The sequence below is a fragment of the Alligator mississippiensis genome, chromosome 11 (assembly GCF_030867095.1).
Source record: "Alligator mississippiensis isolate rAllMis1 chromosome 11, rAllMis1, whole genome shotgun sequence".
NCBI lineage: Eukaryota > Metazoa > Chordata > Crocodylia > Alligatoridae > Alligator > Alligator mississippiensis.
Window position 1 is genome coordinate 60,642,123 of NC_081834.1, and position 15,286 is coordinate 60,657,408.

Here is a 15,286-nt window from a genome sequence, read left to right on the forward strand (position 1 = left end):
TGAGTGTCGACTTTCCACTCCAAGAGCCCAACTCCACTAGGAGCTCTGGAAGCGATCCATTAGGTTTTAAAATGTTCTTCATATGACAACGTATGGAGAAAGTATCTATCACCATTCTTGCAGAAATACTTTTCAAACAGAGAGAAATTAATCTGACTTTTCCAGCAAACAGATCTATACTTAGTAAGCCGTCTTGCAATTTTTGCTTATAAGGCTACAGCGATCAGAGCTAAACGTTCTTTACTGTTGATGAGGCTGATAGTAAAATCAAATACAGTGATAAAGTGTGAGTCAATTGTAGGCCTATCTATAACATTTTTATAGATTCATGACCTGATTTATCACTATATTTCTATTCGATTACGTTAATGTCCGGAGTATGAATAATAAACGTTTATTTCCAATGGTTAGCTATATTTTATTATTACATTTGTATTCGTTATTTTTTGCTTAAATTTATTTTTTATTATGGTTGCATGTTTCTCATGTTTTTGGGAGCATGGCTTTCAACCACAATCCTTAATAAATTTAATTGAAGTTGAACTGATCTGTAAGGAGGGCCCACAGCTCATGTCTGAGGGTTTGTGCTGCTCCTGCCCTGCCAGTATCACCCACTGCATGAGGGGTTATGGGGTAGGGGCACGTGTTGCTTCCCTGCTGGATCTGCAGAAGAGCCGCTCCCTTCGCATAAAGCGGGTCCTGAGAGCTACTTCCCCATCCATCAGCTCCACTCCCATCCCACCCAGGCATTACGGGGTTTAGTCACCCTCCAGGAGACCAATGTAAGTGGGAGGGGCTAGCCTAATGCCACAGCCCTTCTGCGCGGCAGCCACAGACCACAGGGCCCCTGAGAGCACCTCGAAGTACTTGCTGCCTTAGGGCACGCACAGACGAAACAAAAGTTCCCATTTACATCGACGCAGCTCCGTTTGTTTGCATGACCCAGGATTTTCCGTTTCTTTAAAGTCCATTTAGCACCTTAAAATAACACTACTCAGAGCCTGACTCCAAAGACTTGGAATTAATCCCCTTCGCCACGAGGGGGTGCTGCGTTCGGCCTCTGGTGTCCCGGTACGTTCTTTTTTACTCTTAACGATAAGTATGAGAAGTTAAGCGCAAGAAAAACATAATAATAAGTTTTCTGCAAGTAGTTTCAAACTTTGGAGGGAGGGAGCAGTTACATGACTCCCTTCAATACTGCAACCTGAACTTCAGCACGTTCCCTTTCAGAGCCACGACCAGAAGTCCAAGGGCAGCAAGACGCTGCCTGCCAGACCCGACACCCAGGCTACGCAGCATCCCAGGTGGGTTTTTTTCCTTGACACCCACATTGTTTGTTAACTGCTGCCTAGGGCTTCACGGCCCAATACCGACTGCAGCCTAAACTCTGGTCTTCTTGACAGGTCAAATCTCTGCCGCTCATTGACCCCGACCGCGCTATTCTCTGTCCTTCGAAGCTTCACCGCTACCCCCGACACACGCCTGCAGTCCTCGTCTTCACGGCGTCTATTGTGTCGGGGCTCTCGTCGTACCAGTCCCTCGCACTAATCAAGCACGCCAGTCTGCGTTGCCCGTTCCCCCTAAACCCGAGAGATGGCGAGGCCACAAGGCTGGCAGGAGCCAACAGCTCTTGGGATTTGGCAGCCTTTCTGAGCACGTCCGCTGCCCTTGCACACCCCAACAACCGGGTATTTGCACAGCACTGAACTAAACCCACGGCTCTCCAGTTTCCTAGACGTCAGGCGTCCCTTTCGGCGCCCCTCAGAAACTGCCCATTTCACCCGAGTGGGTTTTTTGTCACAAATCATTTTTGCCCCGTCGCAAAGCGCTGAGAAAGCCCCCAACACCGCAAGGCTTTGAACTGTTGATTCCTGTATGAAAGCCCCCACGTTTCTCCTCTGGTGAATCAGGCGTGCACGCCGAACAGGGCTAAACACTACCCGGCACGCGCAGCACCCGCGAAAGCGACACCCCAGACGCCGCGCGCCCAATCGAAACAGAAAGCCTTCGTTTGGGAATCAGGACCGGAAGCCAGCAGGTCCCAACACCACCCCTCCTCTTTCAAGCCCCTTGCACAAGTATCTGCCAGCTCCTTGCTGCAGTTTTCACTAAACACAGTGTTATCTTTAGCCCGTCATTCGGCTAATCTCTGCCTTCGCACCGAACACCTAGACACGTCCCTTTTTCTTTTCTAGCGCCTATAACACCTCATTAGTCTGCTTCCAGCCGCCCAGCCCTGACCCCGCCAACCAAACCACCCCAACCGCGTGACACGGAATGGCGCCCAACAGCCGCCAACAGTCGCATTTAAAAGCTCGGAGCCTCGACGGGCGTCCGGCGGAGCCAATCGGCCGCCGCCGCGCCGCTCCTCCAATGGGAAGCGGCGTAGCGAGAGGAAGCGCTCGCCCCTTCCTTGGCCCCACCTCGCCGGCCGCGGGGGGCGTGTCCTGGGCGAGGGGGCGCGGCGCGCCATGGCATGGAGGCTCAGTGCGCGCCCGGCCGCTGAGCAGCGCGGAGCTCCGGCCGGCGGCGGCGGCGGCCCAGGTCTCCCTGCCCGCGCGGGCTCGGCCGTGGAGGTGATGAAGCGCGTGGTGCTGGAGCTGAGGAACCGCGCGCCCGAGAAGGTGAGCTCGGGGCCGCCATGTCGCGGCGGTGCCCGGCGCTGCGCGTGCCCCGACCCGGCATGGAGCAGCCCCGGGCCCCAAAACACCCCTCCTCGGCGTGCTCCTTACTACGCAGTTGTGCCTTGTGGTGCGTTCTCCTAATTATTCACCTCCTGACCGCGTATTATTATTATCATTATTATTATTGCAACGATCAGATTGTTTTTGGACGGGCCAAGGCTTCTTCTGCCCCCTGCGCTGCTTGTAGAAAAGTGAAGGAGGGCTGGAAGCCCCTGCGCGGGGCACGGGCTCGCCGCGGTCGCTGCTGCGGGCATCTGTTCTCGTTGTTCGGCTGATTTTCGGGGAATTAGGAACTTGCTTTTCTTTTCCGCCTCCCCCTTTTTCCTTGGGTGATCTCCGAGTCTGGGTCCTCCCCCGCGATGCGCCCGCCATTAGTTTCTCGGTTGTGTTTGGGGGTGAGTTTTGGGGGGGGACGTGTTAAAGTATCCTTGTTAAAAATAAATGAATAAATGGACAGCTGCTTTTCTTCGGGGCGGGGAGAAGCCCGAAGTCGCGTGTCCCCCGCTCGCCCGTCCCTCCCGCGCTGGCGTTGCTGGCAGGACCGGTCTTCAGTTATTTTTACCTTCTCGCTGGTGGAGGTTGCGAACAGGTCGTAGTGGCACCGAATCCATCTTCAAAAAAAAGGAAAAAAAAAAGACCCCTTTTTTTCCACCCCCACGCCCCGAGGTGGCTGTAGGCAGGTGGTATCTGCTGCATGGTTTTTCCCCCTGCTGCGTAGGGAAAGATTGTGGCCGCGCTTTGCTTTTTAGGAGAGGGTCGTGGTTTTACTTAATCTCCTGTAGTAACTTCATTGACTGCAGTGCCAGCTGCATGGAGAGCAGGCTGATTAACAGCAGGGAAGCGGAGGCTGCAAGTTGAACTCGGCCAACAAATGATTTGTCGCTCCAGCAGATGTTTTTGCATTTAGGTCAGTAAGGACGCTATCGACTGGCGTGTCTTGCTCTCCCCAAGAATAAAGTCCAGATAGGTTGATATTGCAAAGTGCTTTTACTGCACCCCGGCCTGGGTGACTGACGGCACAAAGATTCCCTGCATAAAAACTACTCAGATAAACAGTGTATTTCTTAACAAGTTGACTGTGTCGGATTCTTTTTTTAAAGCCTTTAAACTGTGGCTGGAGTTACCCCACCCCCACCCCCCCAAAATGGTTTCAGTCTTTCCCTTTTCTTCAGGGCAAAGCCTGAACAACTTTGGGACTTGGAAACCACGAAACAATTCAAAGCTGGTCTCTCTGATCACCTTTTTCTGCAGCAACATGAAATAAGATTGTAAACTTGAAACAAATGAGCAGCTCGTGCCCAACAAAATAACTCAGAAGTCGCCAGTGAACAAGTGACTTCTTTAGTCCTCTCTACAGATGAATCTTTCAGAGCTGAACTTCCCAGACTGGTGTTGCGTTTAATCCTTTTTGTTTGCAGCCGGATTGGTAAACTAGCAACTGTGGTCAACCCACCGTTGGGGACATGGAGGACGGACAAGCAGAAAATGGATTTTTCCCTACAGGACGTTCAGCGACACCGAGTAAATGCATCTAGAATGAAGAAGCACATGCTTCAGTCTGGTGCATTATTAACCTATGGTACTCCCTGCCTCAGTATTTTGAGGGTCAAAGCTATAGGGTTTGCAAGAGGATTTGGTGCTTTTTTCTGGCAAGTGAGGCTATACCCCCTTATTTTAAATAGTGAATGGGAATATAAACCCTCATCTGGCATGAAGCAACCATTAAGTGATGGCTCTGGAAGGAAACTATATGGGTAGGTCATTCTGTAATTGCCTAGTTGGCTTTTGGCTCCTTGCTTCTTCTGATGCATCTGTTCCTGGCTTTCATCAGAACCAGGACCGTGGGTTTTTGTCCGGCCCTGTAAAGGACTGCGATTGTGAACTCTGTCTTGGTGGTTGTGCTTTCTGAAGCCAGCATGTTAACAGAAATAAATTAAGTTTTTATCTTCTGGTGCTCTGTGATGGTGCTTCATACTCTGTTTACTTCCTCTCAAGGTTGATATGGTCGATGAGTTCAGACAACTCAAGTTCAGGTCGTCCCAGATGAGAAGTAAAGCCTGTCGTCAGGCTGCTGGTTTGACCCGAATTGCTTGCTTGGTTGAGGGTCCCTATTAAAGTAATAAGTGACGTTCTGTTTTGTTTCAAGGTGACAGAGTTAGTGCTTGATAACTGCTGATCCAGCAATGGCGAAATTGAAGGTCTGAATGACTCCTTTAAAGAGCTGGAGTTTCTCAGCATGGCCAACGTAGAGCTGACATCCCTGGCCAAGCTCCCCACCTTGAGTAAGCTCCGAAAGGTATGCATCTTCAGACAAAAACCCATCGGTTCTCTCCTGCCAAAGTTGTATACCTTGAAACACAGCAACAGTTAAACTACTTGTGTATTTCCATAGCCACAGTCACGTTTGCATCTCATTGAAATGTTTTACTAAACATTGCTAACTTAAGAATCAAGTCTTTAAGACCCTGAATGTAATTAAAGCTGGTTTCAAACATTAATGAGCCAAAGTACTGAAAAAGCATCACTTGAAAACTGTTAACGATGGCCATCCCAGTCTGTTGTAAAGAGAGGGGGTCGGGAGCAGTCGCATTAGGTGAAGTGCTGAGAACACTGAAATCGTTGTTCGTTACCTGTAAGGAACCAGTTTCAACCTAGTCTGTTGACCTAAAGCCTGTACGAAGATCCAATGCTATGTTGCACATCCCCGTGTAAAAAATAAAGCCTGGAAATATTTTAAGTTTGCACCATAGTAAGTATGCTAACTGAACAGTTGGGATCGGTGAGATCACTTGCCGACTTACAGTAGAACATGCTTGAGTGTCTGTAGGCACCCAAGTATGAAACTAGTTAATGAATTATCACTATCAAGCGCAGGTGTGAAGAGCTTCTGAAATAAATGTTAGGCTCTAAAGAGACGTACATGTGATCAACATGGGTTGCTATGTTTTTAACCAGATTTCATTTTATGCAAGTAATCTGAGGTTTTACGGTCTCTACAGGAAGTCAATAGTCTTGTGATGCATTTGTTCTTTCAATAAAATACAGGCTCTTGATTTTGATAACAATCAAACCAACCATCTAATTATCCAACTTTTGTGCGCTGTAGCTGGAATTGAGCGACGACGTCATTTCGGGAGGCCTAGAGGTCCTGGCAGGAAGATGTCCAAATCTCACACCTCTAAATCTAAGTGGCAACAAAATCAAAGATCTCAGCACTGTGGAAGCCCTTGTAAGTACAAAGTCAGATTCTTAGAAGATTGCAATGTGTTAAAGAAGTCAGAATCTTTCTAGCATTATAAAAGAGAAATAACAATAATTTTATCATTGAATGCAAATGTAAAGTTTGTAAGTGCCTGACGATAGAAGGTCATTGCAAGTAGAAGGGATAAGTACAACAAACACAGTTGAAATAGGAAATCAATAAAACACAAAAAGATAATAAGATGGCTTTAGTGTGACATTCAACAGAACTGAACAGCATGCAAAAAGTAAAACTCTCACTATTTCCCAAGCCTTGGGTAGCTTTTTGTTGCCAGTTCTGGCAACATTTGAATCTTCTTTTTTCTGAATTTCTGTATCCCACTTAGGCCAGTATTGATTACTCCTGTTGCAATACATGCATCATCCTATGGTTCATTAGAGACAGACTTGTAAAGACACTGTAGTAATCAATTTTGTGTCAGCCGTGGGGTTTACAGGAGGAGATGTATTCAAACTTGTGGTCTGTCAGCGATAGTTCTGTATTGCCCGTATTTGTTTTCAGTGGTTAAAACGCATTAAAAGACACCGTGATTTCTTTAATAACAACCGATTTCTGCGGAAAAAGAAGTGAAACTGCTTGGTTAGTAAATGAAAGGTATCCACAAGACCATTTTTAACAAGTGGTTTGTGGCCTAGTAAAAACAGTTCACAAATTTTTAATTAAGTTTTTGGAAGCAAGGTGCTAATCTTTATGATTAATTTTGCTGTTCTTATTACTAAACACAGGCTAAACAAGTGTTTTAGAAACTTGGTAATGATAGTCTGCCTTGCATCTCACTGGTTCGAGTTGTCACAGAGATAAAATTGTTTCTATTGAAGTTAATTATACTTGTTGCATACTTGTTTAAGTGCCAAAACTACCCTCTGAAAGTGGTGTCTCTTATACATGGCCCCCAAAACTGCAATTTCTTAGTATCACTGAAGTATTGAAAAGAACACCTCAAACAGCTAATGATTATAATGGGCTACAAAACCCAGATCTCCTACTCCCTAAGCAGGATTACCTCTATCAGCACATCCCATAGCTGCCCCATTCAGGCCATGGAAAGCTGTCTGTCCACCAGGCATGGTAGGATTGGTGCTGGGACAGTTGGCTGTGCTGACCCCAGAGAATGGGAGAGCCCTGGGTGATTTATAGGATCATATGGGGCTTCCAGAAACAAAGACATGCATCTTAATGGGAAGTAACCTGGGTCACAGCTATTTCAAAAGCAAGTGTAGAGGGAGAGGTGGGATCTCTGGTCTTATGGGGAAGGAACTTTGACAGTCAGCACCAAGACTTCTTAAATGAACTCTGGACAATGGGGAACAGCAAAGGAGAAGAGAAGGTAGTAGGTATACGTAGTAAAATCAATGACATTTAGGAGGCAACAGTCCAGTACTTGGAGGTACCAAATAGTTATTTCATCTCAGTGAGTCATTTTTCATTCATTTTCAGCAAAATCTCAAAAACTTGAAGAGCCTGGACTTGTTCAACTGTGATGTCACAAACCTGGAGGATTACAGGGAAAGCGTTTTTGAGCTGCTTCAACAGATTGCCTACCTAGATGGGTTTGATCAGAAAGATAATGAGGCCTCTGACTCGGAAGACGAGGATGATGAAGGTAACGTCTCTAAACATGCAGTCATGAGTTATGCCATTCAGTCGGTATCTAAATATAAAATTGGAACTAGAGTGACTGTGCAACTGCTGGAGCACAAATCAGCTACATTTTTGAAGTGTAGGCCAGTATCAAATACTGCTTCTGTTGAGTAATGAGGGCGGGGGGAATGCGCTTGCAAACAGTGTAGTCATGGGTGCTGTGCACAGTTAAAGGAGAGTTGCACGTAGGAAAACATGAGTACAAATCTTTTTACTGAGACATAACTATATAAAAGCAGTCGTTTTATTGCTGATACCAAAAGCTTTTGCTTTTTTTTGTACCCGTCATTTTCATATTTGATTCTGTAGCTCATTTGGTTTTTAGAAGCTTATTTAAGATGAGTTTACAAACGAGCCTTTGAGGTTTAAGTGAAGCTGTAAGGAATTGATTACCTGCCTTTCAGAAGGGGATGAGGAGGATGAAGAAGATGAAGATGAAGCTGGTCCACCAGGAGAATACGAAGAAGATGAAGATGATGCGGGTTCAGATTTGGGGGAGGGTGAAGAGGAGGAAGAAGTTGGTCTTTTATACCTGATGATGAAGGAGATCCAGGTAGGACTTTCCCTTTTCTACTGTAAGACTTAGGATTTCCTTGACACTGTCTGATTATACATGTGTAATAATTTAAACTTCTGTAAGCAGAACCGTGTAAATCCACTATCAGATGTGAGCCATAGGCTACTTTAGAGAGAGACCTTTTACTATCAAAAAAGTGCGTTGCAGTAGGAGAGCCACTTCTCTTTGGTATTCTGCATTGTCTTGCTCAGTGAAATGCTTCAAGGTTCATTACTGCGCTGCCTTGAAGAATTAGTGTTGTTATCTACCAGGTCACCAGGTCAGATTTTGAGGAGAAAAACCCCCTTCCAAAGCTAAAAACGAAATCTCATTTGAGGATCTGAGTAAGAACTTGGCAGTAATTCTTTGAGAAAATGAACGAACACTTGATTGGTGGGGGTGGCAATATTGGTAGAAACCTCAATATACTTAGTGGCTTCTGTGTACGGCGGCTGCCAGGAGGTGAAGAACTGCAGCATGGGCTAAAGAAATTGGGAACTAAAGTACTCCTAATGTTACCACAACACAGCTTGGTAACAGAGGAAGGACTCCTTTCATTTGTTGTTGCTGGGGAGTAGGCAGTAGCCAACATTAAGCGCACACGGTTCAGAAAGTCCCGTCTTAACAATTTCAGTATATTTTGGAAAGGGAAAATGAGGACTGGAATCAGCATAATTATACACCAGCTAAACCTGAACTTGAATAAATCCAGCAAAAGCACATCCTAAATTTACATGTCGGTTAAAGATGAAATTCCAGAATGAATTGCTAAATGCCTTTCAACTTTTACCAGATGTTGTAAAGCATTTCATTTGGCAGATAATATATTTGCAAAGATATTTACCTATATGCAAAAAAAGCTTTAGTTTGTCCTCAGTTCCTGCTATTGCACTTATACTACTGGAGATGTCGGTGTATGTGTGTAACATTTCTAGGATTTCATGTAGCCAAGTGGCCTAAATTTGTCCAGTTACCCCATTTATAAAGCAACTTTTGTTTTGTTTCGAAACAAAACAGCTCTGGATGTATAAACTCTTTTTTCTCCCTTCTTGTTTGACTTCCGTTACCGACAAAAAGGGTTCTTCTCAGCTGTTGCTGTTGTGGGCCACTGAATTTTGTAATACTCTTCTTGAGACATTTTCACAGCTAGCTGGCATAATCATTAGGTCAGAAGTAACAGCAGAAAAAGACTCTAATAAAAGACTCCAGCCTTGGTTTTGTACATCTTTGCTAACCTGATAAGTGTAATACAGTAAATTGGGACTCTGGTCTGTACAAATGTCTAGTAATAAAAACAAATTAAACATGATCTTTAAACCTCAAACTGCTGTTTTAATCTTCTGCAAAGCACATGTCATTACAACCTAAGCATACGGTAGTTTTTAAAAAATCTCTTAATGTTCTGTATCTTGAAGGATGAAGATGATGATGACGATTACGTCGAAGAAGGTGGCGATGAGGAGGAAGAAGGCAGGTTCTGCAAAGCGTGAAAGCTGTTTGTTTTGTTTTTTTAAACAACGTGTCCATTCTTTTGGCATCTGTAAATTAGCAAATCTCAGCTCGCTGCCATTGTCAGCTTATGGCACATCTGTTCAGCTCATCCGTTTAACACCACGTAACCCTTGGATGAAATGGGCAAAAAAAATCTTTTACGTTTAAAGGTGTACTTGGTAGTCCTGTTTGTCTGAGACATAAAGACATACCAAAAACTAGAACTCTTGGTTTCAAAATGATACCTTTTATTAGACCAACTGGGAAATGGCATTTTCTCCCCAACGGGGAGAACCGTGTTGGGGAACTGGACACAGGGTCCAGTGTGTCATTAATCAATGCCAGCCTTGTGTCACCTGCAGCTATAATCCTGGGGGGGAGGACCCTTACCATTCAAGGGGTGGGGTGCCCACCATTTGAGGTACCTGTAACACGTCCCTACATCGAGCGGAGAGGCTGTGGGATGTGCATAGACGCGAGTGTGCTGGAAGGGGCTCCTGTCCCCATCCTGGCGGGACGTGATATTATGGAGCTAGAATACCTGCCCAGGGAGAAGGGTCACCTCCTAGAGCTAGAGCCAGAGTCCTACCGTGTTAATGTGGTGACCCGTGAACAGAGCGGAAAGGCTAAGGCGGGAGGAGTGGAAACTTCCCAGGGCCTGGTCACCCAACTGGCTACAGAGGCAGAGGGGGAGGAAGGAGAGACTCTGACTCCCTCTGACTGCAAGCAGCCCCTGGCCATTGAGGAAACCAGCGACCTGGAGGTGGGGTTAAGTGACAGTCCCGGGGAGGAGTCTGGCCAGTCAGTGGCAGAGGAAACAGACTCTTGGGGAGAAGTTGGAGGACGCCCCTGAGGGTGGGGGTGCACTACTTACAGGAGCACCTGAGCTCCCTGCTGATTGCTTAGCGGGGCAGGAGGAGTTCACGCAGGAGGTTCTGGCGGACCCCAGCTTGGAGGAACTCCGGCAGAGGGCTCAGGAGTCGGAGACGGAGTTCACCCCAGAAAAGAGGGAACAGGTGGTCTGGGACAAGGGACTCCTTTATCGGTCGTGGATACCAAAGAACCTGGCCAAGACCTGGGAGCCCTCTCGCCAGCTCGTAGTACCTTGAAAATTCAGGCAACAATTGCTTTCCTCAGTTCGTGATTAAGCTTGTGCCGGTTGCATGGGCAGGGAGCGGACGTGCCAGCGGCTGCAGGCGAACTTCTCTTGGCCCAGAACGTGTCGGACTACTGCAAATCCTGTGAGACGTGCCAGCGGACGGGCAAGAGTGGGGGCAAACAAAGAGCTCCCCTACAGCCTCTCCTGATCATCGAACAACCTTCCTACAGAGTGGGTATAGACATTGTGGGCCCGCGGAGACATCGGACCCACAGAGGGAAGAAATCCTGACTCTGGTGGACTTTAGGACACGGTACCCGGTGGCAGTTGCCTTAACCTCCACTGAGGCACCAGTAGTTGCGAATGCCCTGACTAACATCTTCTTCCAGCTGGGTTTCCCCTCCGAGATCCTGACTGACCGGGGTGGGAACTTCCTGGCCGAGGTGAAGTGCTTGTGGGAGTGCTGTGGGGTGAAACACCTTAAGACCACAGCCTACCATCCTCAGACAAATGGGCTGATGGAAAGGTTTAATGGGACCTTGAATGGGATGCTAAAGGCCTAGGTGGCCTCTAATCCCAATGACTGGGATGAGAAACTGCCGCATCTGCTCTTTGCCTACCGGGAGGTGCCCCAGGAGTCCACTGGGTTCTCGCCATTCGAGTTGATGTTTGGGAGGCGAGTTCAAGGTCCTCCCGACTTGGTGAGAGAGGAGTGGAAAGGGAAGATCCCTTCCACAAAGACCTGTGGTGGAGCATGTGCTTAACTTTTGTCAGAAACTGACTGACATGATGAAGGTGGCACGAGACTCCCTGGCCCAGGCGCAGGAGAAGCAGAGTGTCTGGTATGAGAAAAAGGCTCGCTTGCGTACCTTCGAGCGAGGCGACAAGGTCATGGTGTTCCTGCCACTAAAAGCGCACAAGCTGCAAGTGGCCTGGGAGGGTCCCCAGCTCATCCTGGACAGGCTGGAGGATGTGAGTTATGTGGGAAGCAAGAGCAGGTCACAAAAGACGCCTAAGGTAGTGCATGTGAACATGCTGAAACCCTACATCGACCGAGGGGAGACGGTGTTCTGGGTTTCCCCAGCTGACAGCTCACCCGGGGAGCCGGTTATGCATGGTGACTGAGATGAAGAGGCAAGGATAGAGGAACTCCACCGGCCGGATCATCTGCTGTCCCAGGACAAAGACAAGCTGCTCACCGTACTCAAGGACTACGAGACAGTGTTCTCCAACAAACCAGGTAAAACGCACCTGGCCGTGCACACGATAGACACAGGTAGTCATCGCCCTATCCAATCCCGACCCTACACAATCAATGCCAGGGTGATGGAGGAGATAAAGCGGGAACTTGCACAGATGAGGGAGTTGGGGGTGATCCGGCCTTCAACGAGTCCCTGGGCCAGCCCGGTGGTACTCATCTGGAAGCAGGATGGCACCATTCGGTTCTGCGTGGACTACAGAAAGCTGAATGCCATCACCACCCCTGATGATTCATAGATTCATAGATGTTAGGGTCGGAAGGCACCTCAATAGGTCATCGAGTCCGACCCCCTGCATAAGCAGGAAAGAGTGCTGGGTCTAGATGACCCCAGCTAGATACTCATCCAACCTCCTCTTGAAGACCCCCAGGGTAGGGGAGAGCACCACCTCCCTTGGGAGCCCGTTCCAGACCTTGACCACTCGAACTGTGAAGAAGTTCTTCCTAATGTCCAGTCTAAATCTGGACCTCTTCAGCCTCCGCAAGAGAAGGTTGAGAGGCGACCTTGTGGCTGTCTATAAGTTCATCACGGGGGCACAGAAGGGAAATGGTGAGGTTTTATTCACCAAGGCGCCCCCGGGGGTTACAAGAAATAATGGCCACAAGCTAGCAGAGAGCAGATTTAGACTGGACATTTGGAAGAACTTCTTCACAGTTCGAGTGGCCAGGGTCTGCAACGGGCTCCCAAGGGAGGTGGTGCTCTCCCCTCCCCTGGGGGTCTTCAAGAGGAGGTTAGATAAGCATCTAGCTGGGGTCATCTAGACCCAGCACTCTTGCCTGCCTTAGCGGGTCGGACTGGATGATCTATTGAGGTCCCTTCCGACCCTGACATCTATGAATCTGTGAATCTATAAGAGGAGGAGAGGACGAGCAGTACAAAAGGCTGCTGGATGGATCCGCATTTGGTATGTTGCACCATGCCCGTCCGCACGGCCACAAACTGCTGTCAGCAAAAGAAGCAACCAAAGAAGGGGTTCAATGTCAAGTGCTGGAGAAACCCTGCTAAAAGACATCATCTCCACCAGTTCTTCACGGACAAACACGCCAGCTGCCCTGACACTCTTGGCACCACTGATCACTCAACGAAGAGCGAGAGCTTCAAGAAAGGCATCCATGAGATGTGCTAAAAAATCTCAAGGCTTTTCCAAAAAGAAACATCACGACTTGTTCAGCGAGAACGACAGCCTTCATATTACTCAAACATTCAAAACTGACACAATAACATGAACTCTAAATAGAAGTACCTGCATCAGTGTGTTAGAAAAGGACTCCTGTAAATAGGTGTGTAATCTGTAACATGCCATAAAAAATGGGATAATTTATTATACCAGTACTGCAAATCCTGATGAAACTTTCCCTGGGATCACGTAAGGGCTTCACTGAAGAGAAGGTGCTTGGCTTTCCTTTAGCACGTCATCCTGCACGTTCCCCTAGTCATTGCTTCCCATCTGCCCTGAGGGTTTTCTCCCCCTCCACTTCCCAGAGGAGTCTGACCCCTTCCTCAGGCCGGGTCAGGGCCAGGTTTCAGGTGGCAGATCACATCAGGATTTCTATGCAGGTACCGTCCAGGTGGGAGCTTTCACCTCTGGGGTCCAGCTCCCTGGCCTGACACATGCAGAGATCCCAGTAAATGTGAGGACATGGGGTCCCTCAGCGCTGTGGCAGCTTGTGGGATCCAAGCCTGCCCTCTTCCCCACTCTTGTCACCATGGGATATAAAGGTGACCTGGGAAATGTCCGGGTAATCCTGTCCTTGCTCTCTGGGTGCTCAGGACCAGTCCTGCCATGAGGTTCTCACCAGAGCATGTCCATGTGAGGTGCCAAGGCTTGAACTCCCCTGGAGAGGCCAAGGCTGGTCACAGGCCCTGTTCTGCAGGGCACTGATCTATCCAGCCATCTTTTCCTTCTTGCACTGGTGTCACTGGGGTCACGGCAAGAAATCAGGGTCCCCGTTCATCCCACCTGACCACTGCGGCAGGGTCCCCTCTAGGATACCTTGCTTGGAGTCTTCCCCAGGACCAGGTCCAGGAAGACAGAGCAGGCCAGAGAGCACAAGGGGAGCTGACACCATGCTACACCTGCCATTGCTGAAGGGCTGTGTTGTCTGCACATGGCAGAGGGCTAGGGGAGGGCCTGACTGCCTCCTTAATGGGGACCAGCAAGCAGGTTGGACAGTCTGCAACCCAGGACAGGAGTATCTCTAGAGAAGGCAGGAGCTGCCTTGTGATGGGTGGAGGTGACACGAGGAGAGCAGCATGAGGGGAGATGCTGATTAAACAGGAGAGGCAGGAGAGTCCATCAGGAGCTTTCTTAACAGCAGGTCGCAGGGTGGGATACATGGAAGGGGCTGGGGCTGGGGCTGGATTTGGCATTTCATATAATGTTCATGAAACTCTAACTTCAAGCAATAATTAAAAAAGCACAAACCATGTGGAAGAGATTTCCGTCCATGTTAAAAAGGAAATTCTTCACTGGGGGACCTGATGGGCTCCATGTGAGCAGATGTGTCTCCAGGGACATGGGATCATTGAACAGGAGGACTGGAAGGGACCTCACAAGGTCATCTCGTCCAGTCCCCTGATCCAGGCGCTCTCATCCCTGAGTATCCCATCCCAGCCAAGTGTCCGTCCAACCTGCTTCTCACAGTTTCCCGTCACGGAGATGCCACCGCTCCTCTAGGCAGCCTGCTCCAATGTCTGGCCCTTCATGGTCAGAAAGTCCCTGGTGAGGCCTCCCCAGCGCTGAATAGAGGGGAAGAATCATTTCCCTCGATGGACACATGACACTCCTGTTAATACAGCCCAGGACACTGTTGTCTTTTTTTGCAAGAAGCAGGAGGGAGAAATGGGAGACACGAACTTGTAGCTCAGTCTTGGGCAGGGCCACCTGCCCATGGGCCACAAGGCTGAGTCCTGTGTCCTCCCTGATGTAAACTCAGAGCCGTCCAGGTTGACTGTGGGTCAAGCCGGCCTCCTCCTCTATTAGCAGGGTCAGGGGCCAGCTCTGCTCTCATGCTAGCGTGATTGTCCCTCTCAAACGAGGACCCATGACCCACCCATCTCTGACCACCTGTTCTGCAAGGAGCGTGCAGCAAGCTGGCCCCAGATTTGCCTCCTGCTTCACAACCAGGTGTTGAGCCTGGGCATCATGCAGAGCCTGCTGATTTTCCTGGCCCTGGGAGAAGGTCAGATGAAACACCAGCTCTTTGACCCCCGCAGAGCTGCACCAAGTCAGTTGCTGTGGCAGCATGCGGGCTCAGCCCAGGCCCAGGTGGCAGTCAGGACCCCTCTGCACAC

At 48.6% G+C, this 15,286-nt stretch overlaps 1 protein-coding gene across 2 annotated transcripts; it reads left to right on the forward strand.

The window, feature by feature from the left end:
- The first annotated feature begins 2,482 nt into the window (after nt 1-2,482).
- On the forward strand, nt 2,483-9,858 carry LOC132244167 (acidic leucine-rich nuclear phosphoprotein 32 family member E-like). 2 transcript variants are annotated; one of them, XM_059715208.1, is made up of 6 exons: nt 2,483-2,624; nt 4,831-4,980; nt 5,791-5,913; nt 7,384-7,549; nt 7,992-8,140; nt 9,559-9,858. In XM_059715208.1, exons 2-6 carry the CDS (start codon nt 4,921-4,923, stop codon nt 9,631-9,633), a joined length of 573 nt encoding a protein of 190 aa, XP_059571191.1. In that variant the 5' UTR covers nt 2,483-2,624; nt 4,831-4,920; the 3' UTR covers nt 9,634-9,858. The 2 variants fall into 2 exon arrangements, with proteins under 2 accessions (XP_059571191.1, XP_059571192.1); XM_059715209.1 differs by lacking the exon at nt 2,483-2,624 and adding an exon at nt 2,655-2,751.
- Nucleotides 9,859-15,286: the final 5,428 nt, after the last annotated feature.

Bases quoted from the DNA above. Each gene is read 5' to 3' on its own strand.
- LOC132244167 (XM_059715208.1), top strand. From the start codon at position 4,921: ATGGCCAACGTAGAGCTGACATCCCTGGCCAAGCTCCCCACCTTGAGT. The intron at 4,981-5,790 runs GTATGCATCTTC...TGTGCGCTGTAG, and splicing joins CCTTGAGTAAGCTCCGAAAG to CTGGAATTGAGCGACGACGT. The intron at 8,141-9,558 runs GTAGGACTTTCC...TGTATCTTGAAG, and splicing joins TGATGATGAAGGAGATCCAG to GATGAAGATGATGATGACGA.